The sequence below is a fragment of the Culex quinquefasciatus genome, chromosome 2, assembly GCF_015732765.1.
Source record: "Culex quinquefasciatus strain JHB chromosome 2, VPISU_Cqui_1.0_pri_paternal, whole genome shotgun sequence".
NCBI classification, from domain to species: domain Eukaryota; kingdom Metazoa; phylum Arthropoda; class Insecta; order Diptera; family Culicidae; genus Culex; species Culex quinquefasciatus.
Window position 1 is genome coordinate 76795722 of NC_051862.1, and position 27785 is coordinate 76823506.

Genomic DNA, 27785 nt, shown 5'->3' on the forward strand with positions numbered 1-27785 from the left:
ATAACAGTAAGGTGAATAAACTTGGCAAGTTCGTATATTAAGTTTAGTCCTTTTGGGACTGTTGTTTGGGTAACTACAATATGAAAAGTGAGTGCTTCTTGATTTCCGTAATTTAAATGTGTTTTAAACAACTTCCCATGCATAGCCCGCGAAACCTCTGATGGAGTTTACTTAACACCACAAATGATAATACTCAGCTACGGATTGGTACTAACGGAAGCTTCAGGTTGGTTAATTTGTAGTTTTCGCGTGCAGCCGTTGCAGTTTGTGAAACTCAAGTATTGCTCTCTCTATTAATGTAGCCGCAATTGTCGCAGCAAAATTTGGAAAATTCGTCCGATTCGCACGAACTATCGACCAACAACTACTACACAGGAATTACAAAACAGGTGGTTTAAGGCAGTGGTTACGATTAACTGTACAGGAGTGATTTGTGATTTTGAAAAAAAACTAGACAAGTTAGACTGCTTGTGTATGTGTGGAAGCGCGGCCTTGGTGCAACTTGGTTAGCTTGATGGACACTGGGGGAGGGGGTGTTTAAGGGCACTACATTGGCTGCTGGGTGACTTACCTCGGAAGGATTGCTGCATGTGCTGTCGTCGAGGAGCCGGTGCAGGAGGAGCGTCGATGAACACAAACTGAAAAAGGGAAAGAAAAACATTTTCGAATGCATTAAATTCAAATATAAGGAAATAGTAGTTTATGCAACTAGTTGCAAAAAGAGGATTTTTTCAGCACGAGTCGTACATTTATCCAACGAGGTTAACCGAGTTGGATAAATACGAAGAGTGCTGAAAAAATCAAGTTTTGCAACGAGTTCCATACAACATTTTTTGCAATTCCAAAAAAACACACACTGAGTGAAATTTTATGTCAAATTTTCATGTATTTTGTCAATAAATCGTTTAAAGAAATGTTGAAAAGTGTTACTTTCCGAAACAAGTGCTGAAAAGTTCAACTTTTCAGCACCCATTTGAGTGCTGAAAAGTAGAACTTTTCAGCATTTATTTTGAAAAGTGTTGCTATTCGATTCTGTTATTTTTGGTACAGAAAAGTAGGCTATTTCGTCGTTCAAGAATGACAGGAAAAGTAAGTAGTTTCACGACGGAATTGCAAAAAATGTTGTATGGAACTCGTTGCAAAACTTGATTTTTTCAGCATTCTTCGTATTTATCCAACTCGGTGAACCTCGTTGGATAAATGTACGACTCGTGCTGAAAAAATCCTCTTTTTGCAACTTGTTGCATAAACTACTATTATGCAACAAGTTGCAAAAAGAGGATTTTTTCAGCACGAGTCGTACATTTATCCAACGAGGTTAACCGAGTTGGATAAATACGAAGAGTGCTGAAAAAATCAAGTTTTGCAACGAGTTCCATACAACATTTTTTGCAATTCCAAAAAAACACACACTGAGTGAAATTTTATGTCAAATTTTCATGTTTTTTGTCAATAAATCGTTTAAATCAAAAAAATGTTGAAAAGTGTTACTTTTCAAAACAAGTGCTGAAAAAATCAACTTTTCAGCACCCATTTGAGTGCTGAAAAGTAGAACTTTTCAGCATTTATTTTGAAAAGTGTTTTTTTTTGCAACGGAATTGCAAAAACTACTATTAGACCGATTCTTAGCGAAGCTACACCGAAATGTCACTTTTTTCAATTTTCAATGTGATTTTTTATATGAAAAATTTCATTTTAATTATGATCTAATAATTGCAATGTGCTTTAAATGCGTTTTCTTATCTGAAATGCCAACAATATTGACCAAATAAGGTCTGCAAGTCATTGAATGGGAGAGGAGTTTTTTCATAAATCGACGTCGTCGTGCTATCTTGTCGCACCCGCCATTTTGACGTTCCGAGAAAAACGCGTTTTAATGTTTGACCTTGAATATACAAAAACGAGAGCACGCAATGTAAACAATAATAAACACGTTTTGTTTGGCTGACCATTCTGTGCATTGTCCCGAAGTTTGGTTGAAGTTGGTTGCTGGAGTCCCGAGTTATAATTACACATGTTTACGGTAGTCTAGCTTGTACGTGCGACAAACGCATCCTGACTTTCTTGGCCTGAAATCACTTTGGCCTTTTGTCGCACTTACATCAATTTTCATGGAGTGACAAGATAGCACGACAAGATTGAAACTACTTTCATATGTAAAGTGACAAAAATGCACGGAGTTTTTCGGTTTTGTTGAATATCTCAGGATTGAAATCGAATTTTGGGGATCTGTGAAGGTCAAAAGGTGAGGCATTGTGAGCTGCACAAAATGGCGTTCTTAACTCAATTTGGCCCAAAATGCACGTACGACAAGTTAGCACGATGGCGACGAAATCTGCTCCTTTCGTTGTCCCGTCACGAAAAAAATGGCTGGCAAAAACTCAAATCTCAACCAAATCTTTCAGTTCAAGGAGCTAAAGATTCGTTTTTCAATTTGTGATAATATGTAGAAGAGCAAAAGTTTTAAAAAATCAATCTGGCAAAACTGTGTCGATTTTTTTGGTGTGCCTTTTAAAATTCCAGTTTTACGATGTTGTCCCGTCACGCTACATTTTCATTTCAGGAGAAGCACAGGTATAATATTGTTCATTATGCATGTCATTTCTATGTTGGAAAATCAATTATCTTTTCAAATATGTAATAACATTGGGGGGTTTCTTCTTTAATTGTACCACTACAGCCAAAACGCTGAAAAAAACTTGGGATTTTTTTTGAAAAGGAGCCGAAGAATCGGTCATTATAGCATTACATCAGCAAATGAAAATTTGACGAAACTCACCTCAACCGTCAATGTACCGCTGATGTTTTCCGTCTCGTATGGCCTGGGCTGCAGCTCGAGGACTTGGGTCGAAGCCGGACCGTTCGACAGCTCATCGATACCGACCAGACCCAGTCCCAAGAACTTCTGGAAATTACCTGTAAGCAGGAGTCGCGGATTAGCTTGGTTGATAGCTTTGATGGGAATAAGATTAAAAAAATGTGACGTATCGACTATTACCAAACACATTTTACAAACTATCCAAAGCATGCAAATTTGTACCACCACATCGTGTGCCGTATCAACCCCGGAGCGCCAATTATTGTGAGCAAATGAATGCCGGAGATTTTCCCGTGATGATTGTGACCCTTGACGCAAACCTCAACCCCACGCGACAATGTGGAGACTAAATGGGAACCATGAATAGGCAAGCAGGTGCAGCAGCGGCAGGTCAAAGATTTTAACCGTTTGGCCTTCGATGAGCGGGGTTAGCATTACAAAAGCGCAACTAGATAACTCACACTTGTTTTTAGTTTTTGTAACGGGCGCGGCTGAATCAACCTCATCGGATTCAGCGGGCGCTTTCTCCGGCTGATCGTCGTCACCCCCGACTTGGGAGGGTTCGTCGTCTCGGACCTGATCGGGCACACTACTGCTGTCGTTAGTGGGTTGTTTGTCAAGGTTAGAAGAAGGTTCAACGTCAACACACTGCTGTTGCGGCGGCGGGTCATTACTGTTGTTAGTAGGGGTAGTATTATCGTCATGCAACGCAACAATCTTATCGGCACTCTCAACAACAACATCTAGCGAAGACGACGGAGCCGAGGGGGTGACAGCTTCGACGTCAACGTCACCACCCCCGTCGACTTTGGCGGCGGATTGGTCTACTAGCAACAAGGGGTCAACATTCAACACGGCATTCACATCATCATCATCTTCATTGTCATGGTCATTACCTACTGCTACAGAGTCATACACTTCGAACAGAAGTTCGGTAGAATTGTTGGACAGATCACTACAAAGAATGGATAAAGAAAGAGAAATGAAACAGGATTTTTTAACTTCTAAATGCGGGATAAGGTTGCTAAACATACGATGAATTACTAGTAACTATATGGTAACATAGGTAACAAGAGAGCAACTGTTACATGGACAGTAAAGGGATAACTTACAAGAGGAAAGTATCGTCCCAGAACGGATTTGGTCCCATTTTGCACGCAGATTGGTGCTTCTGAGCAGGTTCGTCCATTTCGGCGACGCAGAACGGTTTCGAACACTAAAAGTAATAATTTTAAATTGATTTTAGTTGTTTTCTGTAGAATGTGATCAAGTTTCAAATGCAATAAAATTATCCAGATTATCAAGCATGGAGGCCGTTACGAAAAGTAACGGCGTTACGCACGCCAAAATCGCGTAACATCTGGGAACAGGCTCGGCCGAATGGTTAAGCTGTCCGCTTAGTAAGCGGAAGACCATGGGTTCGATTTTCGTCTGGTCCAACCTTCCATCGGATGGGGAAGTAAATCGTCGGTCCCGGCCTTGGGTGTTTTTAAGCTTTAAGTCTTTCCAAGAGTAGGAGTCGTCTCCACGCTATAGCGGTATACGCACTTCGGAAGGAACCGGTCAAGAAAAAAATCAAATGGGCAGCAGCGGCAGCGCAAGCAAGTCAGAGAGCAGGGGTGCCAGGTTGCCAGATAAATCTGGCATTGCCAGATTTTTTGAGTGTCAATTTGAAAAAAATAATTTTCTATTTTTTCCTCAAATTGTTTTCTTGATGCATTTTGTTTATTTTGTAAATCTATAATGCATAAAAAGTGAAAATACACTGTTTTTGAACACAAAATTGCTAATTACTTTGAGAAAAGTGGCTTGCCAGATTTTTTCCAGATTTTTTGCCAGATTTTTTTCTGTTCAGACCTGGTAACCCTGTCAGAGAGGGTGAAGCAAAACCCCAAGAAATCGCTCCCTCTCCTTTGTTCTGCTGTTCGTAAAGCTGTTTCTTGACCCCTTTCCTTCCGATCTGAATACTAGCCTTATATGTACACTCCAAACCAAGCCTGCTCCGGTGGAATCGTTGGCGGCGGTTGGACTCGCAATCCAAAGGTCGTCAGTTCGAACCCTGGAGTAGAAGGTTCCTTGGAGTAAAAATAGGTTTGGGTGCTCTCCCCATTCAAGACTTCGGACTCCTAGGTTCGAGCACAAACTTGCAATTGATACCACAAAAGACCCGGGGGTCGTGAAAGTGGATGGTTTGATTTGAACGCCGTTAACATTCGTAACGTCCTCCATGTTTAATAATCTGGATAGTTTATGCGCAGTACGCACCTTCCCAAAAACACAAAAAAAAACATTTTGAGACGTTTTGATCCACAGAAATCCTTGCAAATTTTTAATAACTAACCTGTAAAAGTCCTTCAGCTTTGATGATCTTGACTAGAAGCTTCCTTGGCGAAGCAGACACGCTAGTGCCGAACGAATCGTCCTGGTACGAACGGTAGGTATCGTATTGCTAAAATAGAATTTATCCCCCATTATTTTTCATCACAAGAAGACTTCACGAAAGTGCCGATCTTACCCCGTACGCGGAGTAATCCAGCGGCATCACATCCTCCGGCTCCTCGCCCATCAGGCGCGGACAGGTCGAGTAGATGGAGAAGTCGATCGGATAGACGACGTCCCGGATCGAGGACGAGAGCAGCTCGACGATCAGATCGCCCTGCTTCTTCTCGTCCTGGGCGTTGGCCGTCTTAAGCGGGCCAATGCTGTTCAGGTGGATCTTGATCTGCGAGCGGATTTTAGGGTTGTTAGTGAGTTGATGTTGATAGGATTACGGTCACTTACATCCGGGAAGCCTTCCACCTTCATTTCACCCTTGAGCGCGAAAAAGTTGATAATCAGGCTCATGCGGGTCTTCAACCGGGACACGGTCGCCTTGTAGTGGGAGACGTCCGTCTTCTGGTTGGTCGATTTGAACGCCTTGATCTGCAGGACTGGGGTGGCCTCCAGGTCGAACATGAGCTCCACTTCGTTCGGCTGCTCGGCCGGCTCGCACAGGATGCTCGGCATGTTCGGGGGTAGACTCTCCGGCAGTATCCGCACCACTTCGACGATCATCTCGTGCTGTTGGGGGAGAAGTCGCTGTTAGTAAGGGATTTGGAAGAAGGAAGCTTGAGGTTATTTTACCTGTTCCACATAGGATAGCAACGCCGTGTTGACGGTACCAACCCAGTCCTGCAGCAGCTTGTTCACAACGACCAGATCAGAGTAGAGCCACCGGAACATGTGGATGGCCCATTGTACCGATTGCTGCAATACGAGATAGTTAACTTCAAATCTGATCTACACTAGAAGATAAATCATCTCACAATATCCGATCCATTGATGTTGGACGGAGGGACGATCGTTCGCTTCTTCTGGGTCAGCTCGGGACCAGGACTCTTGCGGGAGATTCGTTTCCGGAGAACGGCTCCGCCACCACCTCCACCGCCGATACCACCGGCTTTGGGACCAAATGCAGCACCGCCGCCCAGGCCACCACCAACTCGGGCACCACCACCCAGAGCGCCACCACCATTCCTTGCTTGGGCAAGGAGAGCTTCCTGAAATGCAACACAGATGTCAACTCTTGAGACGCATGAACTTCACGTTCCAGCTACCTTTTTCGTTGCCAGCACCTCCTTCGGCTCGGACAGTCGCAAACCGACGGCTGCGCCATCCTTGCTCGGCAGCAGCGCCGAACTGCCGGCCACGAGTCCGGCCGAGGTCGAAGATATCGTCGTCGAGGCTCCTCCCTCCGCCGTTACGGAGCCGCCCTTCTTTACATACTTATCGTACAGTAGCTTCGAGAGGAAAACTAGCGCTATCACTACTACGATCAACGCGAACAGTAACATGACGAATGTGTCCATCGTTAGATCACCGGCTCCTTCAAATACACAGATATAATCATCAATTTGGTCCGCTAGATCTTCGGCCATGGTTTTGTTTGGGTTTCGATGGTTTTGGTGGTGATATTGGTATTTTTTATTTGGTGGTGGATTTTTGTTTTAGTAGTAGGAAGAGTATACGGCACAACAAACGCCGTTTTATATGGGTGGTTTTGATGAATGTATTTTTTTTTATTTTAACTTAAAATTTATTGAATTGAATGGTTTCGCTCGGAAGGATCTTGTATTTGCGGAAGACTTGGCGCAAACTTAAACTCGACTGACTCGCATGGCGATGGGTGGAGATGCTTGGTGGTGATGCGCGCTTAGTTTTTGCCTAGAATCCTAGTGTAGCGTATATGAGAGAGCTATAGAGAAACCATTCGGGATTGTACAGCATTAGCCAGCAAACACGAAAATAGCACCAACTCCTGTTTATTTTAGGAAAAACTATAAACAAACATTAAACCTAATTTTTCGGATATTGTGTCCTTCATTCAAACGCACACGCGCGTCCAGTCACTCACTCACTGCACGCGTTCATTCAAAGCTATGGAACGTGGGATCGTGTGTTCAGGTTGAGCTGCGAACTAATTGATACTAAAAATCTTTGCTTTAGTTTTATTGATGGTGTCTCGAAACTCGACTCAACAAAATTACTAGGTATTTTTTAAAGAACTTATGAGCATACATAGAAACTTATCAAAATTACTCACAAGTTCCCGGGCTGACGGTAATAACAAAATTCATGCCATTTCAATAACAAATACTGTTAAAAAAACAAAAAGTGTTATGGAATATTCTTGCAAAATCCATTTTTGCATAAGAGTTTAATAACAGTTTATGTTATCATAACAAAATTTGTTATTGATCTGATATTGGTTGAAAGCCAAAACAACTTTGAAATATCATTTTTTGTTATGGAAAAATAACTCCAACTGTTATTGGGATGATCGGATTAGTTGTTAAAATAACAAAAAATAATAACAAAGATTTGTTCGAAAAATAACTAAAAATGTTATTAGTCTGTTATTACAATAACAATCCAATAACAAAAAAATCATGACGGCGAATAACAAAACTTGTTATAAATAACATCAAGTGTTATTGACCTAGTATTTTCAAATATCAAAAAATGTTATTCCCACGTTATTTCCGTTTGTTCGGGCTTACTCAAATTTCCTGTCTCCTGGAATAAAAATTAAAATCATATTTTTTCGGAACAAAACAAATTAAATGAGGGCTACACCATATGGCAATTGCTCTACACATTTTTAAACATTCATTTAAAAAACAAACACATTTTCTAGAAGAGGAAAAAACGTATTCATAAAAAATACACCAATTTAAGGTTAAAAAGGTGAGATAAAATGTTGGTGCCTTAACAAAGATGTTTGAATTGGTATGCCCAACAACCATCTGGAAGAGAAAAATATTCATGGAAAGTAAGATTTTACGGAATACCCGAAATCGTAAACCACTCTAATTTTCAACAAAGCCAAAAGTTGTCCCTTCCCATTTGCAACAACTCTGCGGAGTACTCTATCACTCCTGAACTATTTTTTTTAAATAAAATTTCAAATGTTCTGGACCACTGAGCACTGGGAATATTCTTTATTTTTATGTTTCGTAATATAGATTTATTGCTGTTTCTCGAAGCCGTTGACTCGTATCAAAAAGCCGTTGCATCTAGAAAATTTGACGAACTTTCTGACAAAATACACTGTCATAAAAATACACACTATACATATTCATACAATTTTTGATTTACAGGTTTAAAAGTCAATATGAAAGTGATCCCACGCTTTTTTGCTCAATTTGTTTGTAAAAAAACCGCACAAGATGTTGCAGAAAACCCCACAAAAAATGCAGGATTGCATGTTTCTCCTAAAAAATACAAATATAATTTTTTGAATTTTTCTTTAACATTCCAACTTCCAACCCCTTAGAATAATTGGAACGGTGATTTCAACTCGCTGGTTGTGGAGCATACTCAACCAATCGGAACGTTTTATTTCGATGGTAATTTGTAGGGATGTTTAGATGATCCTAGTACTTTGCAGAATTTGATTTAATCAAATCTGTAATTTCGTTTCAATTTATTTTTTTATTTTGATCGCAAAAATTACAGATTTGATCAAATCAAATTCTGAAAATTTCTAGGATCATCTAGACATCCCTACAAATTACTAGAGAAAAAAAAACTTCCCGAAAAACGTGGTTAAGTTATGCTCGAGAACCAGCGAGTTGAAATTACCATTTTAACTTTTTTGGAGGCTTGGGCGTCCGTGTAAATTTGACATGCGTTGGGCGTTCCAGTGTTAAGGTCCAAAAAAATAAATTTGCCTTACTTTTTTTGTGTGTTTTTAATGCCTGACTCAAGGCGGTTTCAAAAATACCCAAAAAGCAAAAAATGAAAATTGGATATATTGGACATATTAACAAAAATCAAATTTAAAACAAAACGTCGAAATTTTCAAAAACCGATCACTAGACTCGATTTTCCAGACAATTTCACATGAAAGATTCAATAGGGACGTGGTGTTACATCGTGCTGCCATCTGTTTTTTTTTAAGTGCAAGAGTGGAAAAGTGCTGAGTCATCGTCTAAAAATAGACGGCGTCCTATCTCACCCAGCAAAGGAAGTCGATAAAGTAGTCGGTTTCGATGAGAAAAAGTGGAAAACGTGGTCTAAAAATAGCGACGCCATCCCCCTATATTGACTACTGTCCTAAGTCCAATCCTTGTGAAGATACAGCGATTTATACAGTAGGGTGTTTCAGCCAAACAAAAAGGTATCAGTTTACGGCAAACCGGGGTTCCCCTTGTAGAGAATGATTTTCGTTCAATCGGTCCTACAGGTTAGGGGATAGGACTTGGAATCCCAAAAACCTCTGGACGTAATATTTGAACAAACCCATAGAAAAGGCCAAAAACCACAAAGAATTACTGGTTTTTCAACATTTGTATTTTTAAAAACCGTTGTATGCTTACAAGTATTGGACTTTGGACAATGATCAATATTATTAAGCCCTTCATGTAAATTCCTTGATCGGTTTAAAAAAAATCGATATTTAGACCACTTTTTAAATAGTTTTAATCAGAGTTTTTTTTTCCTGTAATCTCATAGATGACCGAGCCACGTAGCCCATTGGTAACGCTTCCGCCTCGTAAGCGGTAGATCGGGGTTCAAATCCCGGCTCGGACCAACACAACTGGTGATCTTTTCCCTTCTGGAATCGATTGCTTAGTAAAGGGAAGGTAGTGTATCGGCACAAACTGGACCTTATCACGACACCTTAGGGAGGCGACCTATGGAATGTTAACCTTAACATGTTAACATTAAGTTGAGAAAGAAACTGCCACTGAATCCGCTTTGTAAATGCCGGCCCCGATACTCTTCAAGGGTGTGTCCCTCAGGAACTGGGAAAGATTTACTTTTTTTACTTGTAATCTCATAGATATAGAGTGTATTTCTATTTCAGTGTCTTTTGTTTCAGAAAGCTCGTCAAATTTCCTACAAGTTTGGCTCGAGACTTCTTTTTGTTACGATGCAACGGCTTCGGGTTACAGTAATATTTTATTTACAACATACAAAAATATTGAAATAAATTACGCCCTACTCAAATGTCATTCTCAAGAAACTAACACCATATACACAAAAAATAGTTTCATTGAAATCGGAGAAGGTCAAATTACAAAAAGTAAAATTTATGTTTAGTTCTCATAATTTACCTCAAATAAAATATTTTTGACAGATTTTTTTCAAAGGTCAAATTTTGAAATAAACCAAAAACATAGCTTTAAAAAATAATAATTATAGTGTTAATTTAGTGATAAGCAATTATTTGATTAATGTTTACAATCCTGCTGTTTATTCGACCGATTTTAGGTTAGGTTTGGCTTTCGGTCTGTTTGGGGAATCAAAACACTTGTACGAAGAGAACATACAAGTGTTTTGATTCCCCAAACAGACCGAAAGCCAAACCTTGCCTATGTTTACAATCTCAAATAAATGTGTTACTAGGTTTTTGCTTGACTTTTTTTTCAATGTTCCACAAAAATCAATATCATAAAAAAATACTATGAAAATTGAAAATCTCGAAAGATTATTTCCACGACTAACAAAAAGGTTTAAGAAGTTGATTACATATTTTGAAGTAGAGAAATGCTTTTTAAATGAAAAACGAGCTTGAAATCAAGCGAACGTAGTCCCCATTTGAAAATTTAATTTATTTCATGGAGACGCTAGATAGTTCACAAAACAATTTTGTTAAGGTTCTATGTGCCAAGGAAACCGATTGCTAAAATATGCTGGAAGAAATGAAGAAAACATGTTGTTCAGCCGAGTTTTTCGAGCACAAACTGTAAAGCACTATTAGCCGATATATTACAGATCTGTAAAATGCGAAAAGGTAGCTAAAATATCACAAACCATCAGGTGGAAAACGGTGGTTATTGGTGCGTCGAGAAAACAGGTGGTGCTAAAAGTGCCCAAACACAACCGGGATAAATGATCCGTTTCAATCTTCTATAACTACGGAGGCCTGCACCAAAGTCTGTGAGGAGCAACTGAGAAATGGTCAGTTTGTGATGGAGTTAGCATAATTCATAAACAGCAGCAACGAGAACGCGAGCATCAAACAGCGGTGCTAATTATACACAAAACGCGAACGCAAATTGATCTCTTTTTCACTCACTCCCCCACCGTGGTTGGGGTTAGAATAGGGAAGTGATTTATTTTATTACTGTCGGTGATGGTAACTGTTGAGCTGAATCATGTTTTACGAGCTACTAAGATAAACGAGGCAGTTTAAGCTCAGTTGGGTGAATTTAGAAGATACGGTGTACCACTTGAAACTCGTAATGCTTTTGGCAATAACATTTGTACTTGATTGAATACTTTATGTATATTTTGGACAGTTCAATTTTGTCCATTTCAGTCAGTTACAGTCAAAAGAGAGTAATAAGTTTGTATCAATTTATTTCGGTATTGAGCATGAGCATGAGCATGAGAGACCACGCATGGTTGTCCTTCTCCGTTGCTGAACAGGACCGTAATATCCTATCAATACAACCGACCATACGCTTAAACGATCTAATGGTGCTTCCCTTATCATCAGCATGTAGCATGTATGAATGCGCTGAAAAGATAAAACATCAAGATCATTAAAACTAGATCTGGAGCAAATAGTTAACAGTCGTTGGCCACCAACGGCGCCCACCATGTCAGTTTGTACTTGTATCAAAATATTTCGGTATTATTTGTTAAATAAAGAATAAAATAAACATTATTCAAATATAAATTAGTAGTTTATGCAACAAGTTGCAAAAAGAGGATTTTTTCAGCACGAGTCGTACATTTATCCAACGAGGTTCACCGAGTTGGATAAATACGATGAGTGCTGAAAAATCAAGTTTTGCAACGAGTTCCATACAACATTTTTTGCAATTCCAAAAAACACACACTGAGTGAAATTTTATGTCAAATTTTCATGTATTTTGTCAATAAATCGTTTAAATCAAAAAAATGTTGAAAAGTGTTACTTTTCGAAACAAGTGCTGAAAAGTGTTGCTATTCGATTCTGTTATTTTTGGTACAGAAAAGTAGGCTATTTCGTCGTTTATGAATGACAGGAAAAGTAAGTAGTTTCACGACGGAATTGCAAAAAAACCAATTAAGATGTCCAATTTCATGCTTGAAGAGTCTCATAAAAAAGTGTATCGTGATGATCTCATCTCACTGAAGCTCACATTTCCAATTGATTAGTTGCATACATCAGATTGATTAATCATACAATTTATCGGCAGCGCAATTATGAATTCATATTCGGTTCCACTGTTTGCGTCGATTTGGCTAGCAATTTTTGCCCAAACCATAATCGTGATAGCTAGGGGTAGTCAACCGAGCGGTTAATTTTTCGCTTCAGTGGTTTTAGTTTGGTTTAGACGCAAAAGATGATTGGCCTTTATCACGCCGAATCTATCATATTATTGATTGCGAAACGTTAATTACTTCAAACTATGTTAATTTTGGTTGTCATAAATGATAGAACATGTTTGACGAAAACATAATTGGTATTTACTCGCTGGAGGTTCTTGAAATAAGCAACCTTCACAGTGACTAATCAGTTGGCTATCGATAAAAAGAAACTGTTCCATACGTGTTACAAACTGAAGTCGTTACTGCACGACCTCTCACACCGTTTACAACGTAACATGAGTGTTGTAACACCTACACCCGTAGTAGAACGAACGTCATCGCTAATCGGTCGCGTTTGTACCATGCTTTGACATCTGCAGTTTGTCGATTATGTGCTTACTTGTCAAATTAGTTGGTATATTTATTGTTAATGTAAAACGAACAAGTAATGTTTGATTTTTAAATGAAGTCTTTTCCAAACTTGTAACCAGTCAGGAAATTTAAAATTCAATCAATTATTTATTCTTCAAACTAAAATTAAAAAAAAACTAAAAAAAAAAAGAAAGATGAAAAACACAAAACAAGAGAAGCCAAGTTTGACACAAAATATAAAATATCCAATTTTCGCAACAACAAAAAAAAAACTGCAGAAGAGGGTCAACGTCACATGTGACAAGCCAGCACACCGTCAGCAAACTAGTGGCCCTGCGTCATACGTGGTTATTTTTATACCACGCATCAGCATCACACTCGGCTCGAAGGGGAAAACGCGCCACGGACGGCCGGCAGCTGATGTCATGAGGTCAAACACGAACGAACAAACGAAATTCACATATGAGATGATGCAGACAGATCTTCGCCAGAAGCGGCTATTGATTTTTGCGCGCCGAAGATGTAAACATAGCGTTTTTATCGTCGTTTAGCACGCGATATTAAACGCCGAAGAGCAGCGCGCGGCAAATGTTAATTCGCGTGGAATGTGTTGTTAGAAATGTGAAGAATGTCGTCAAAGGCAGCTTTAATTTAAAGATGATGACTAGTGTTTATGAATTTTTACAAGGTTTACATAAATTGATTTGTTTTCTCTTCAAAATGTTGCATAGCATAGAGAGAGAAAAAACAGGTCTTTGAAAAAATCGTAGCATTCAAGCATGTCTCTAGCTTTGCACATTATTTTTCGTGATCTTTTATTTTGTATTTGGATGAAAAGTAGTCCATCGACTTCATACAGAAATACTCGATTTTGCCAAACCTTTTAAAATTAGGAGTTACATTTCAAAATTCATATTAAGTCCTGATTTAGAAATTCTGAAAATATGTTTTTTTCAAGAAATGAGAAAATAATACAAAGGTCTTGTTTTTTATTCACAATTTAGGACCGGCAAAAGTGGTTAAAACTAGTTTTAGAGGTATTTTTGGACTATTTCACAGATTCAAAGAATTAAAAAAAAACATCATTGGATAACATGCACCATAATCTGCTTGTGCCCAAAATTTGAAGCTTTTCCAAAATGTTCTAGTATTAGTGTTTTGCGTCTTATTTTTACCCAATTTTTTCCTATTAAATGTTTGGTTTCAAACAGAATCATATAATTTAAAATTGAATCAATAGATGCCGAGATATCGTCAATTTAAAAATGAGGGTTAATTGCGTAGAGCATGGGTGGTGAAAAGTGGAGTCGAAAAGCGGCACCGTTCTCAAATGTAAAACTGGAACCATTTTTCTATTCGCCAGATGATGCACTATGGTACATTGGGTGGCCAAGTTTCAAAAAAGTGACCTTCTCCAAATATTTTTTGGTATTTTTTTCTCGAAAGTAAACATTCTAACTAAGAAAAATCCAAATTTTCAAAGCTCTAAGTTTGTTCATTACGGAGGTACGCAAGCTGAAAGTCAAAAAATGGAGTAAAAAACTAGAGTTTTTCGAAAAAAAGGCTGATTGTTTAATTTTAACATAGCTCAGCCATTTTAAATGTTTTATTAGGACAATTATACATCGTTGGAAAGGTAATGAGATAAGCTTTGAAACTATTAATAGATAAAATGTTGTTTCCAAACCAAAAACTGAAGTTTTCATCGAATAACTGGAGCATTTTTTTGACAAATCATATTTTTTTGTGTTTGTTAATCGAGTACTTTTTGCTAACCGATGCTAAACATGAAACTAAGATCACTTGAAAGAATGGATTATAATCTAACATTGCTGAAATTTCCAGCCTGCGATTTTTGCGTTTTCGGAAATATGCCATTTTGAACATTTACGTTTTATCAAAATTTGCTGCAATCTACATATGTCCCCTTTTTCACTTGCTTTGCTACCTACTTCGTGGGCATCGTCGCTTCAAAAATCAATACCTGGTTTCAAGAAGTTCGAAATGACTTTATTGGAATTTTCTGTTGCCTACATTTAAAATTGAGTACCTTAGTCAAAATAAGGTATTCGTACCGAAGTTTCTCAAGCGAAACTGGAGAATCTCAGTTTGATACCGGAAAAAGTATTCAGCAAAATGTTGACTTAGCATGATGAATTTCTGCGATCAATCCATGAAACTGATCCACATTTATGTTCTATGTTGGTTAGTACAAAACATCATAAAAAGTACCTTTAACATATCCAGAAGCTGTCACAAACTCTATAATCAAATGAATTTTAAGAATATGGTTTGTATTTTATCGTTTTACTTCATAATTAATATTTTGAATAAAATTTATTTTTCTGTTATTTGATTTAACAATTAAAATTTTCACAATTTATGCCCGTAACCCCGGGACTCAAGTTATATGGCATGGACTCACAAAAAGAAACACACAGCAGTAAATAATAAATATTTGACTTAAAATGAATTTATTACGCTTAACAAAATTTTGATGGAGGGGAGGAGGAGAGGGGGGGGGGGGAAGAAAGAGGAGGGAGGGGTTGTGTTCTTAAAGTGGGGATGTATTAGCTTATCCATAATTTAATAATATAAACTTGCAATACAATATATACTTAATTCTGTTGCACTTGCAAATGTATGAAATAGTAGTTTATGCAACAAGTTGCAAAAAGAGGATTTTTTCAGCACGAGTCGTACATTTATCCAACGAGGTTCACCGACAAAAACTTTTAAAAATATTTGTACCAGCCTAATATTAGACTTTTTTTCGAAAAATGTGCTTTAATTTTTTTAACATAAAAAAATGTGCACTGAAACAAAATTTTGGAGAAGTACTTTTAAATTCAATTCAATTTTAACATACAAAAATGATTTTTGAAAATGTTTTTTTTTTTTGCAAATCAACTTGGCCGAAATAAAAACATCAGTTCATGCACTACTGCTCTAAACTTGACACTTTTGGTCCACTTCATATCTACTACAAACATACGAAAAAAACTCATAATTTAAATGGAAATAAAAGTATAATTTCCTAAAAACAACTTAAAATACATTTTCCTGGGTTTATAATCGTGTTTAGCATTTTGGAATTGTTTAAAATTATTTGGAATTTATATAAAAACACGTACAGCACCGCAAAAAGATTTTTTTCGAGAAAAAAAATCCTTAATATCAAGATATTAGATTGCAGAACAACAAGACTGGTATAAAATACGTTTTCGTTTTGTTCTTACCGCTAGTTCATTTATTTTTTTTTTTGCAGAGATTTAAAACCCTATTTGAGAAAATGTTCATTTGTCGAATTCAAAGGTGTTTTCAAAAAACTGTCTTGCATATTCTATTATCGGGTCAAATACGCATTAATTATATTTTTATGTACTGTTTTATTTTAAAAAAAATCGAACCTACCAAATCGAAGACATAAAACCCCTCCTTAAGATAAGGGATTTAGAACGTTTTCATTGCACTTGTATATGTACAGCTCCCAAGGTTGTAAAGAGATTTGCATTGAAAGAAAAAAAAACTAAGCAAAATAGTTTATTTGGAATAAGGAATCGCTGGACGAAGCTTCATAAATTTACATTATAATATATCAATCGAAATTCTCATCCAGAGAAAAATCACGAATTGAACTGTCAGTAAACATTCAACGATCGGGTCGATGATGAAAGCTTTTTCTCGAGATGGTTTAAGATCATAAGCTCTAATAAATGAATGTTGATCAGAAATTTCGATTATCCGAAGGGTTTCCATACGAGCTTCGGATAATCGTATCACAAAAAAAGTTTTTTTTATTTATAAAATTCGAGTGGTTGATTGCCAGATATTGTATCAAATTATTGCTTTCAATATTCTACCACCGCCTATTTGGTTAAATATTCTTAGATCACTTTAGAGCATTTTTGGGGTATCATTCACATTAAAAAGAGAAAACGAATAATTCAATGCTTTGTCACATGACACAAATATCGCCGAACCCTGTTTCTTAGATTCATTAGTTCTTCTTTCAAAAGATTTCTGAAAATAAAATGAATGTTTTGCAAGTAAAAAGTTAAATGTTAAATAACTTAAAATTTGACCAAATAAGACGAAAATAACACACTAGAACCCAGCTGCCTCACATAAAATGGAACAAATTGTAAGAAAACATGTTTTCATTTACACACTTGAGTGGTTACATAATTTGGTTTAACAAAAAAAGCCATTTCGTAACGACCTACCGAGCAATGTTTAGAACAGTGCACGTGCTATTAAAAATTCCAACTAAAATTCAAACTTTTGTTCGTGCCATGCTTGTTGGGTCAGCTGTGCGGCCCCAGAAGCACGCACTACAAGTTCGCATGGTGCAGCTCAACTTTGTTTTTATGAATTTACGCAAACAGAGAGAGAAACGAGAGTGAGAGAAAATTCATCTACTAAGGCTGTGTTGGTTACTATCGCGCCGGTTTTAATTCTCAGAGAAAGAGAGTAAATGTTAAATTCTCATGCTCTTCGAAAACAAGTAAACTACCAAGAGAGAAGAGAGCATCTACTTTGTACTAGTAGTAAACACAGGTAAATAACACCAGCGTACTAATATGAGTGGTATGTAGTATACGGCCACTCTACTTCGCATGGGGGAGGTAGACCAAAGGAGGACCATTTGTTGTTACGAACACTTGCGAACACATTCAAAAGGGTAAGCTTGCCAATATGATTCATTGACGAGGGGAGTCCAATCAATTACGATATTGGCACCATGCCATTTAATACCTGTGTTTATGGCTACGAAATTGAAGGTGTACTCGGGTGTGTTATCACACAAAAAGTGTGGCTCAGAAAGTGATACTGCCTGTTGTAAATGTGAAGGAAACAATGAATAATAGACCATTCATAATCTTTTTATAGGTGGGGTAAGTATCCTTTGAAGTGAATCAAAAAAATCAAATTACAGTCGGCTCTCTGGCTGTCGATCTTCTCGATATCAATATGACTCCATGTACCGATGAATTCTTCAGTCCCTTCAAACTGCATACTTCGATTGTCTTTATTCCTCGATATTTTCTCTTGCTTGAAGGATCTCTTCCTCGACGGTCCCTTGGATTCTATTTGCTTTAAACATCTATTCTGGTTGTCAATAATTTCACTTTCTCATGGCTTGCATAGACATTTTTCTTTGAGAAACGAAGTTTTGAAGGGTGTTTGACATTTCTTTGTTTTTGTTTGCTGGACGTTGCCATGATTCGCTCCCATAGCTGGTTAGCAAGAAAAAACGAATTTCGATCGAGTCTTCATTTAGCATCGTTCTGTAAACTGATGCTTCTCTTCCTCGACGGTCCCTTGGATATTGACAACCAGAGAGTCGACTGTATTCGCTCTACAGCATTGCCTTGGCGTTCTCGATTGCGAGATTCCTACTCGAAACTAGGTGTCCGAAGGCTTGATTGTTGAGGCAATTGCAAACCTCTTTTTACAACCTTAGCTTCCATCCACCCCGGGATTCGAACTGACGACCTTTGGATTGTGAGTCCTACCAGCGACTCCACCGAGGCAGGACCCAGCGAGACGACTCCTACACCTGGACTGAGCTAACGACCTAACCTTTTTAGGTTAGTAGTCCGGAGCCAACATTAACTTCCCGTCCGACGGATCTCGTCTCGAAAAATGCCACCGTCTGGGATCGAACCCAGGCCGACTGGGTGAGAGGCAATCACGCTTACCCCTACACCACGGTTTCCTGGCCTTTTTTTGAAGTGAATATATCGCACAAAAATGAGACAAATATAAACACTACGCCTATTTTTTTATACCTTTTTGAAATATAAGTTGTTTATTTTTTAAATTAAGGTAATAAAGAGTCCAATGCAATTGATAAAAATTAAAATTCTCATTATAAAAACGTGTACAATCTAATGTGAACTGTTAGAATACATCGTAAAAAATTTATTTTTGCATTTATACCTAAATAACTAAAGACTCTTCACGGTTTTTGACAACGTTCTTACATCGGAAAAATGCACAAAACCTTTTAAGAGCGAGTTTTTCACCAATGTGTAACAGGTCGTATCGAGGTGCTCCGATTTGGATGAAACTTTCAGCGTTTGTTTGTCTATACATGAGATGAACTCATGCCAAATATGAGCCCTCTACGACAAAGGGAAGTGGGGTAAAACGGGCTTTGAAGTTTGAGGTAAAAAAAACCTAAAAAATCTTAAAATTGCTCGCATTTCCGTAAAACTTCATCAATTCCAACTCTCGTAGATGCATTTGAAAGGTCTTTTGAAGCACTTCAAAATGGGCTATCGAGCTGTCAAATCACAACATTGAGTTAAACTTTCTGTGCAGTTGCTGTGAAGCTTACCAAGGGTTTTCATAGAGTTTAACTTCATGTTGCACGCACACACTCTCACTTTTAATTTCTCGATAGACATCCAGGATCGGCTTGACTTTTTCTCATAGCTTTTGCAAATTACTGTCAAAAATAGATTTTTTTAAAACCTTAATATCTTTTTCCAACAGCCTCCAACACCCATACTCCCATAGGTCAAAAGATAGGCAATTTCATGGACTATAAGCCTACGGTATAAACTTTTTGGCCAATCACAGTTTTTCTCATAGTTTTTCGATTTTTCTGCAACAAACATTTTACAACGTTTGTTTTTGCCCTGTAGGCCTCCATAACGGCAATTTTTGGTCTCAATTTTGTCATATTCGGAATCCTCGGACAATTTCACGTAAATTAGAAGTATTGGAGTTGTAAATTTGATTGGAAAAATTGCAATTTTGAATAAATTAAAATATTTTTTAACAATTTGTTGGATTAGGGGTAAAACAGTTTTTCGCCTACTTGATACAGCATTTGACGTATTGAGCATAGGGTAAATAAGATCTATTTCTTTTTTCAAAAATGTTTTATTTAATTATTTTTCAAAGCAATATTACAACTCCAATACTTCTAACTTACGTGAAATTGTCCGAGGATTCCGAATATGACAAAATTGAGACCAAAAAGTGCCGCTATGGAGGCCTACAGGGCAAAAACTAACGTTGTAAATTGTTTGTTGTAGAAAAATCGAAAAACTATGAGAAAAACTGCGATTGGCCAAAAAGTTAATACCATAGGCTTATAGTCCATGAAATTGCCTATCTTTTGACCTATGGGAGTATGGGTGTTGGAGGCTGTTGGAAAAAGATATTAAGGTTTTAAAAAAATCTATTTTTGACAGTAATTTGCAAAAGCTAAGAGAAAAATTCAAACCAATCCTGGATGTCTATGGCCCATTTTGAAGTGCTTCAAAAGACCTTTCGAATGCATCTAAGAGAGTTGGAATTGATGAAATTTTACGGAAATGCGAGCAATTTTAAGATTTTTAAGGTTTTTTTTACCTCAAACTACAAAGCCCGTTTTACCCCACTTCCCTTTGTCATAGAGAGCTCATATTTGGCATGAGTTCATCTCATGCATAGACAAACAAACGCTGAAAGTTTCATCCAAATCGGAGCACCTCGATACGACCTCTAGAACAAACCGAGCAATATTTACAAATACTGCCTCTTATTGGACAGATTATCATACACAGTAAAAAAAATGTCAGAAAATTGTGTAATTTACCTCTAGAAATGTGTAAGTTTACCACTTTCTCGTTGCTAAATCAATTAATATCAAAATACATTCTAGACCCCATTATCCGAAGTTTGATTATCGGAAGGATCTTCTGATAAACAAACTATGAAAAACATATTGTTATAACTTTTTTTTATTCTCTCGTCTAAACATCATTTCAGCTCAGGTTAGAGATCTCAAATTATAGTAAAATTCAATTGGTTGATTGTATGTTTCATTATACATTGAATGTTTTCAGCACATATAACCTTTTTCTTGATTTGATAATCCAATGTGAAATCGGATAATCGAGGCTGGACTGTACTAAAAATTAATGAAGAAAAACATAAAACAAGGGAAGTGGAGTTTTTCGAAGAACAAAAGTTGGCCAAATTACCATCCTCAACAAGGAAAAAAAAGTCAAATTTTCGAAAAATAAATTGAGCAGTAAAAGGTTTTACAATTCAGCCACAATGTGCATAAAGTGCTTCCAAAAATCTACACAGTACTGATTCAACCGTGGTTTTACTTGTGCCAATAAAACTACTGACCCTATTACAAAATCGCACTACACCAAAGCAAAAAAAAAAAAAAACAAAGTAAAAAAAAATCGTCTAATAACAACAACAACTGTTGAATTTCACTCGCCAATCTCTGGCCACACTCTCTTTCGCTCGGTGTTCGGGAGCAAAAAGCAAAGCAAGGTCAGGCAGCAGCAGTGCAATGCGAAGTGGCGCCCTGCTGATGATGATGTGCGGCGCAGAGTGAGAGAGCGAGCAATCAAGAGCTTTACCAAGCGATTGTGCTCCAATCGGTTGAATTTGTGGTGGTGGTGTGAAGCGACCCGCACCCGAGGTCAAAACTCAACCATAAACAAACAAAGTTTAACACTCTTTTTTCTTTGTGGCTGGTGGCTGTTGTGATTTTCAGATTTTGTGTCCAGCGTGAAATAATGCACGGTGTGTTTGCTGGAGTCAATTAGAATTTCGATTCATGTAATTACTTGAAAGAATACGATCAAATATTTTCTAAGCGTGTTTGAACAAACAAATAAATACATTAAAAAACAAACAAACAAAAATCGAACATAATAAAAACTATTACAAGTCGAAAACCATGTACATTCTCAGGCAAAGTACACCAGAGGGTGAAGTTTTGATAAGCATGTATGAGCTATTTGGATATTTTTCCAAATATTTTATCATGGTATTCATTGATTGATTATTTGAATATTATTATTATACAAGTTGGCTAAGTTATGAATCAATTCGTGATAAAATCTATGTTTATAATCATTTTTCTTAAAACTCTTAGTTTTTGGGGATATAAAATAATCATTGTTTTGATTGAATTGAGTAGGTTAAATATACCAAATGGAAATGTCACTTTCTACTTTAAACCTTTCAAAAAGAAACTAAATTGGTTGTCTAAAACCAAACCAAACCAAAGCAAATTCAAATTAGTTTCCGAATCTAATAGATGTACCTTTTAAATATATGTTTCGAGTTATTGCCGAAAAATTGAAAAAAAAGAAAAGTCAAAGCGTTGCAACGTTACGGCGGAATGTGTCATTTATAATTAACACTGGAACGCCCAACGCATGTCCAACTTACACGGATGCCAAACGGTAACGCTGGTTCTCGGACATAACTCAACCAATCGGGACGATTCTTGTTTCCAGGGATTTGTAGTCTAGATGATCCTAAAATTTTGCAGAACTTGATTTGAACAAATCTGTAATTTCTGCGACCGAAAACATCGTTCCACCACTGGCGATTTTTTTTTTTACACGCGACAAAAAAAGTTGGAACGATGTTTTTGATCGCAAAAATTACAAAGTTGATCAAATTGAGTTCTGCAAAGCTCTAGGATCATCTAGACATCCTAACAAATCACTGAAAAAAAGAATTGTCTTGATTGGGTGAGTTATGCCCGAGTTGAAGTTACCGTTCCAACTTTTTTGGAGCCTTGGGCGTTGGAATGTTTAAATACTTTGGAATAAAGTGGAAACAACGATCGTACACGAAAAAGTACAACAATGAAATCAACATTTTCTGTTTTAGGCTACATTTTAGGAACTTTAAATTGGCTTTTATTTTGCAACGCGGGGAGCTAAAATCTGCAGAAAAGCGCTAAATTTTGTTCTTTTTAAAAAGTATGTTTAATCTGCCAACACTTTGAATATCATAGAAAAAAAAAAAAAAAAACACTGTAAATATGAAAGGTTTGAAATGTCATGGTTTTAAAGTGGCTTGATTGAATTTTTTGCATGTAATGTTACATGATTTGATACGAAATTCCCTTATCAAATCAACTAACAACAACAACTACTATTAAATGATCAATATAAAGAAGACAGGTTTAATTACGCCGACCATTACATTTCTGCGCATTCCCAATTCGAGGGGAAACATTAACTTTTGGGTATCCAGAAACGCGTGCACTAAAAAACTAAGTTCCGACAAATAAATTAGTTTGGATTAGATGTACACCGCAATTTTCAAATCTTATAACTTTTGATAGAATCGACCAATTTGGATGCTTCCGGTTACAAAAGATCCAGATTTTTCTATATTTTTAACTGTCGGATGACCTCATTACTTTTTAAAATATCTAAGTAGACGATAAACTAAACTAAAGAAAAAAACTTTTTGCGGCACACAAAGATTTAAATAGTAGTTTATGCAACAAGTTGCAAAAAGAGGTTTTTTTCAGCACGAGTCGTACATTTATCCAACGAGGTTCACCGAGTTGGATGAATACGAAGAGTGCTGAAAAAATCTAGTTTTGCAACGAGTTCCATACAACATTTTTTGCAATTCCAAAAAACACACACTGAGTGAAATTTTATGTCAAATTTTCATGTATTTTGTCAATAAATCGTTTAAATCAAAAAAATGTTGAACAGTGTTACTTTTCAAAACAAGTGCTGAAAAGTAGAACTTTTCAGCATCTATTTTGAAAAGTGTTGCTATTCGATTCTGTTATTTTTGGTACAGAAAAGTAGGCTATTTCGTCGTTCCAGAATGACAGGAAAAGTAAGTAGTTTCACGACGGAATTGCAAAAAAAAAAAAAAATTAAAACATTTTTAAACGACCCCACAAATGCTAATTTTGAATATTAACGCAGGAAAATGCATGTTAAATTGTTATTTTTGCAATTCCGGCGTGAAACTAATTACTTTTCGACACACAGGGCTGAAAAGTGATACATTTTAGTACTAAAATGGGTGCTGAAAAGTTCAACTTTTCAGCACTTGTATCGAAAAATAATTATGGATGGTTCCTTTGCATATTATTTTATTCAAAACTCTCTACCTTGACTTAAGTTTAAAACGCGTTTCAAAAACTTCCAACTATTGGTCGTTGTGTTTAATGTTAGATAGAAAATGGCTGATAACATTTTAAATCACATGGTGCATAAAACGTGCTAATTTCGATTTGTAATTAAATAAGAGTTTGAAACCTGACTGTTATCTAGCCGGCAGCTCAAGTTTTTTTGGAATGGTACCCCAGTACCTTCGAGTAAGACGTTATTCAAAACAAATAAAGTTTTTATTCTACTGTGCTACAAGACTTCTACAGCTATTAATTGAAAATTGAAGTGTCATTGCATCCAAACATTACATTTCGACACTTACATTTCCAATAGCGCCATGTCTCACGTCTCACTCTGTTATTGATTGAACGTTTTGATAATCATAATTTAGCAAATGAATTGAAATCTAGTAAAACCAGATACTTTATAATAATTCTAGAATGTAATAGAAAATACACCGTGCCACAATCACCAACTGGTGTGATTTAAAATCAGAGAGTGCATTTGATTATAAAGTAACAGCAAATACACTCAAACACGACGATAAACACGAGAAAACCTTTTCTGTGTATGTGCGATAATTCGGAAAACCAAAACAGTGCACTCAACACTGGAAAATGCACACAGTGAAAAACTCTCAATAGTATTTACAACACTATGTACAAGAAAAAATCAAAAAAGGCCACGATGAACGCTTAGTTAACCTCGTTTTTTCATGGCGGCTTAATTTTTTAGTTGTTGCGGCTAGGCTTATCCCCTGTAGCAGGTCGGCGTCGTCGTCGGCGTTCGGCGTGTAATCCAGTTTCTCCACGCCGATTTGGGGTTCGACTACTCTTGTTTTTCTTATTTCGGTCGGTGAAATTACCTACATTGAGTGGAAATTGAAACCTCGAAAAACCTCGATTACTGATAAGCTTCTCCTGCGGGAGCTGTTCCAGATGGTCAAGTGGCTCAAGTGCGGCTTTATCCACATACACACAGAGAAATGCTCACAAATCACTGATTATTTTTTTGCTTTTTCGTGGAAATTTTTCGCTATTGATTATCGCCTTTCGCGCGTCTCTTTCACTGACGGGTATATTTTTAGCTTAAAATATGAAAAACTTGAGGCCAGTCTTATTCTTCAATATTGTCTGGCTCACTTTTTTCTTTGTTTCGTTGAAATTTTCTTGTTTTCGTTGCTCGTTTTCGCTTCTCGTTGTGCAGTTTTCCGCGTTTTTCCTCGTGTAAGTGTGCGGTTCTCTCCCACAAAAATACACACACGCAATTTAATAATAGTTAGTATTCGTAAATTTTCCTCTGTTGTCTCGACGCACCACGTTTTCCCACCCTCTTGGCAGATTTTCTCCCGATCTTTGGCTCACGCTCTCTCTTGTAATCTCACAAACTGGCTCGCAGCTCGCTCATTTTCCGGTCGAATTTTCCTCGCGGCCGTTTCCTCGTCCTCGGCAGTTCACGTCGTTGTCGTTGTTACTGGGGGGAAGGAAAAATTTTCGTACCCAGAAATATTTTTAACTTTTTCACACATTTTTCCTCGACTGATCGAAAGCAATAATCTGAGCTGCCACGACCCCAACTCTTTTCGCCACACAAGATGAGGACTTTTGTTCGAACTCATTAACGAGATTCGATGTTCGATAAATTCAGCAAGACGAAAATATCATCGAAGTCGAAATTTCTTCCAAAAAAGAACATCACTCGCACACTTTTCTCGACACAATCACACCATGAAAAAAAAAACAAAAAAAAAAAAAACGGTGATTTAAATATTTCTTTCAAATTAAGCCAAAACCAGTTCAGCTGAGCCAGTCCAAAATAAACGACAAAAGCACACACGCACACAAAATAGCACTGTTCTTCGTCGCAATCTCCAGCTGACGTGAAGACACGATGTCCTTGTTGCTCGTGAAGGCTGCGAACCGTCAGCTTAGCTGTCCTGATCCAGGATCTGGCATAACAACCTGACCAAGTCCCGCAAAGGGTTATTCACACGAACGACTTAGTCGCGCTTAAGCACGTCCCGAACGAGTAAACACTTGGTCGAAAAAATAACGAAGAAAAGCCCGAAAAAGTCGAAAAAAGAATTTGCCACTACCAAAAGTAGTATAAAAGAGAACGAAACGAACGAAAGAAACCAACAAAAAACTACTAAGAAACGACGGCAAAGAACGGCAGTATAGTATGGTGGTATGAAGTTGGCTGGTTTGTGGGGATTCGAATGGGGTTCGAGCAGTCGAGCAGAGCGCGCGCACGGGGGGAATGTTCTCTTCTCACATGTTGTGTTGCTGGTCGCGATGGGAAAAAGAAACTGAGCTGCAGGTCGGCGCTAGCCGTCTACAAAAATAGCGGCTACCCATATTTTGCCTAGCGAGTGACTTGGCCAGAGAGGGAGAGAGAGATTGGCGAATTCTCACGCGTACTCTTGAGAGAAAAGGGGGAGCAGCTCCACTATGTGAAACTAACACCAGCATGTTGAGTGTAGCAATGTAGTAGCCGCAACTAAACAATACTCCCGAGCTGATCTTCCTTTCGGGTTGTTTTGGAAGGCAGTCGCCGTACGCGTGGAATTACTTTGAGGAACAGTGGGTAGTTTGTTGGGTGGTCAAAACTGGAAAAACTATACTGTTCAGCAAGTAAATTCGAGCAAATTTTGTATTTTACGATGACTTCTCTTGTTTTTTTTTGTTTTTTTTTTTAATTTTATTTTTATTTAAGGGTATCTAGTAGATTCTCATTTTCTTATTATACTTTTAGCCCTATTCAATACTGGGTAAATCTCTAACTGACACATCAGTTACCTTTAGATTTTGGTGAAACTTACACAGCAAAAAATCCGATGGTAAAATCGCATGCAAAAACATGCACATCACCTTCGTCAAAATAAACACTTAATATTACAGACTGCATGTATATTTTTTGCAAACACAAAAAAAAACTGCAACCGACGGGATTCAAACCTAGCACGCACAGTAAGGACTGGCGCCTTAGCCCACTCGGCTATCAGACCGATGAAAAGCTGCAATGATAAACGCATATATGAGTTTGACATTTCGGTCAAGTAGGTTTTCCATACTGATGGGCTACATGTTTCAGGGTGTAAAATCACATAAAATTGCATAAAATAATGCAATATTTATTTTACACCCAGGCTTTTTACACACAGCTGGATTACTACTTTTTTAGCTGTGTAGCCTTTGGGTCAATTTTCGAATCCTGATCACAAATCAGGAACTATATTTTTAGACAACACGTTTTTGTAACTTTGCAGGATTACTTTGAAGAGTGTATCAATGTTTTACAAAGTTTTGTATATTCATGAGATATCATAACTTAACGAAAAAGTTTTTTTACATTCTAACTCCCAACCCCCTCAAAAAAGGTGGAACGGTAACTTCAACTCGCTGGTTCTCGAGCATTACACAACCAATCGGGGTGATTATTTTTTAAGTAAATTGTAAGGATGTCTAGATGATACTAAAACTTTGCAGAACTCGATTTAGGAAATTCTGTAATGTTTGCGATCGAAAACATCGTTCCAACTTTTTTTTCGTGGCAAGCGTATATAACAAAAAAAATGGATCGATGTTTTTGATCGCAAAAATTACAGATTTGATCAAATCGAGTTCTGCAAAATTTCAGGATGATCTACACAGTAATTTTTTTTACTTTTTTAAGGTGTAAAATTAGAATTAGAATAACATGTTTTATGATGAAATTTCACCTCAATTTCAACTGAAAATGTGGCAGTACAACGGAAAAGTGGCAGATCTACACATCTTCAGAGGTAAAATTAGACATAAAAGATGACAAATGACATTTCCAGATGTAAAATTACCATGTGTAGACATCCTTACAATTCACCAGAAAAAAAAAATAAATTTAACCATCCCGATTTATTA

The 27785-nt window shown here is 37.3% G+C and overlaps 1 protein-coding gene across 10 annotated transcripts in view; it reads right to left on the reverse strand.

Moving 5' to 3' along the window:
- LOC6036728 overlaps positions 1–26213 on the reverse strand; it is a 36255-nt gene extending 10042 nt beyond the window's left edge. Inside the window, exons 1-11 of one of the 10 annotated variants that reach the window (XR_005276921.1) lie at positions 17738–17934; positions 6415–6683; positions 6124–6357; positions 5942–6064; positions 5600–5878; positions 5334–5540; positions 5160–5267; positions 3931–4034; positions 3280–3773; positions 2780–2916; positions 572–638 (exon numbers count right to left, since the gene is read on the reverse strand). Coding sequence is in view for 9 of the 10 variants with exons in the window: in XM_038250093.1 (XP_038106021.1) it covers positions 572–638; positions 2780–2916; positions 3280–3773; positions 3931–4034; positions 5160–5267; positions 5334–5540; positions 5600–5878; positions 5942–6064; positions 6124–6357; positions 6415–6683; positions 17738–17855 (2140 nt within the window). In the remaining variant the exon portion in view is untranslated. Of the gene's footprint in view, positions 1–571; positions 639–2779; positions 2917–3279; positions 3774–3930; positions 4035–5159; positions 5268–5333; positions 5541–5599; positions 5879–5941; positions 6065–6123; positions 6358–6414; positions 7443–17737; positions 17935–24590; positions 24733–24755; positions 25245–25726; positions 25971–26160 lie in introns of those variants that run through there. The other 9 variants (XM_038250097.1, XM_038250095.1, XM_038250101.1 and 6 more) reach the window with 9 other exon arrangements.
- Between the last annotated feature and the right edge of the window lie 1572 nt (positions 26214–27785).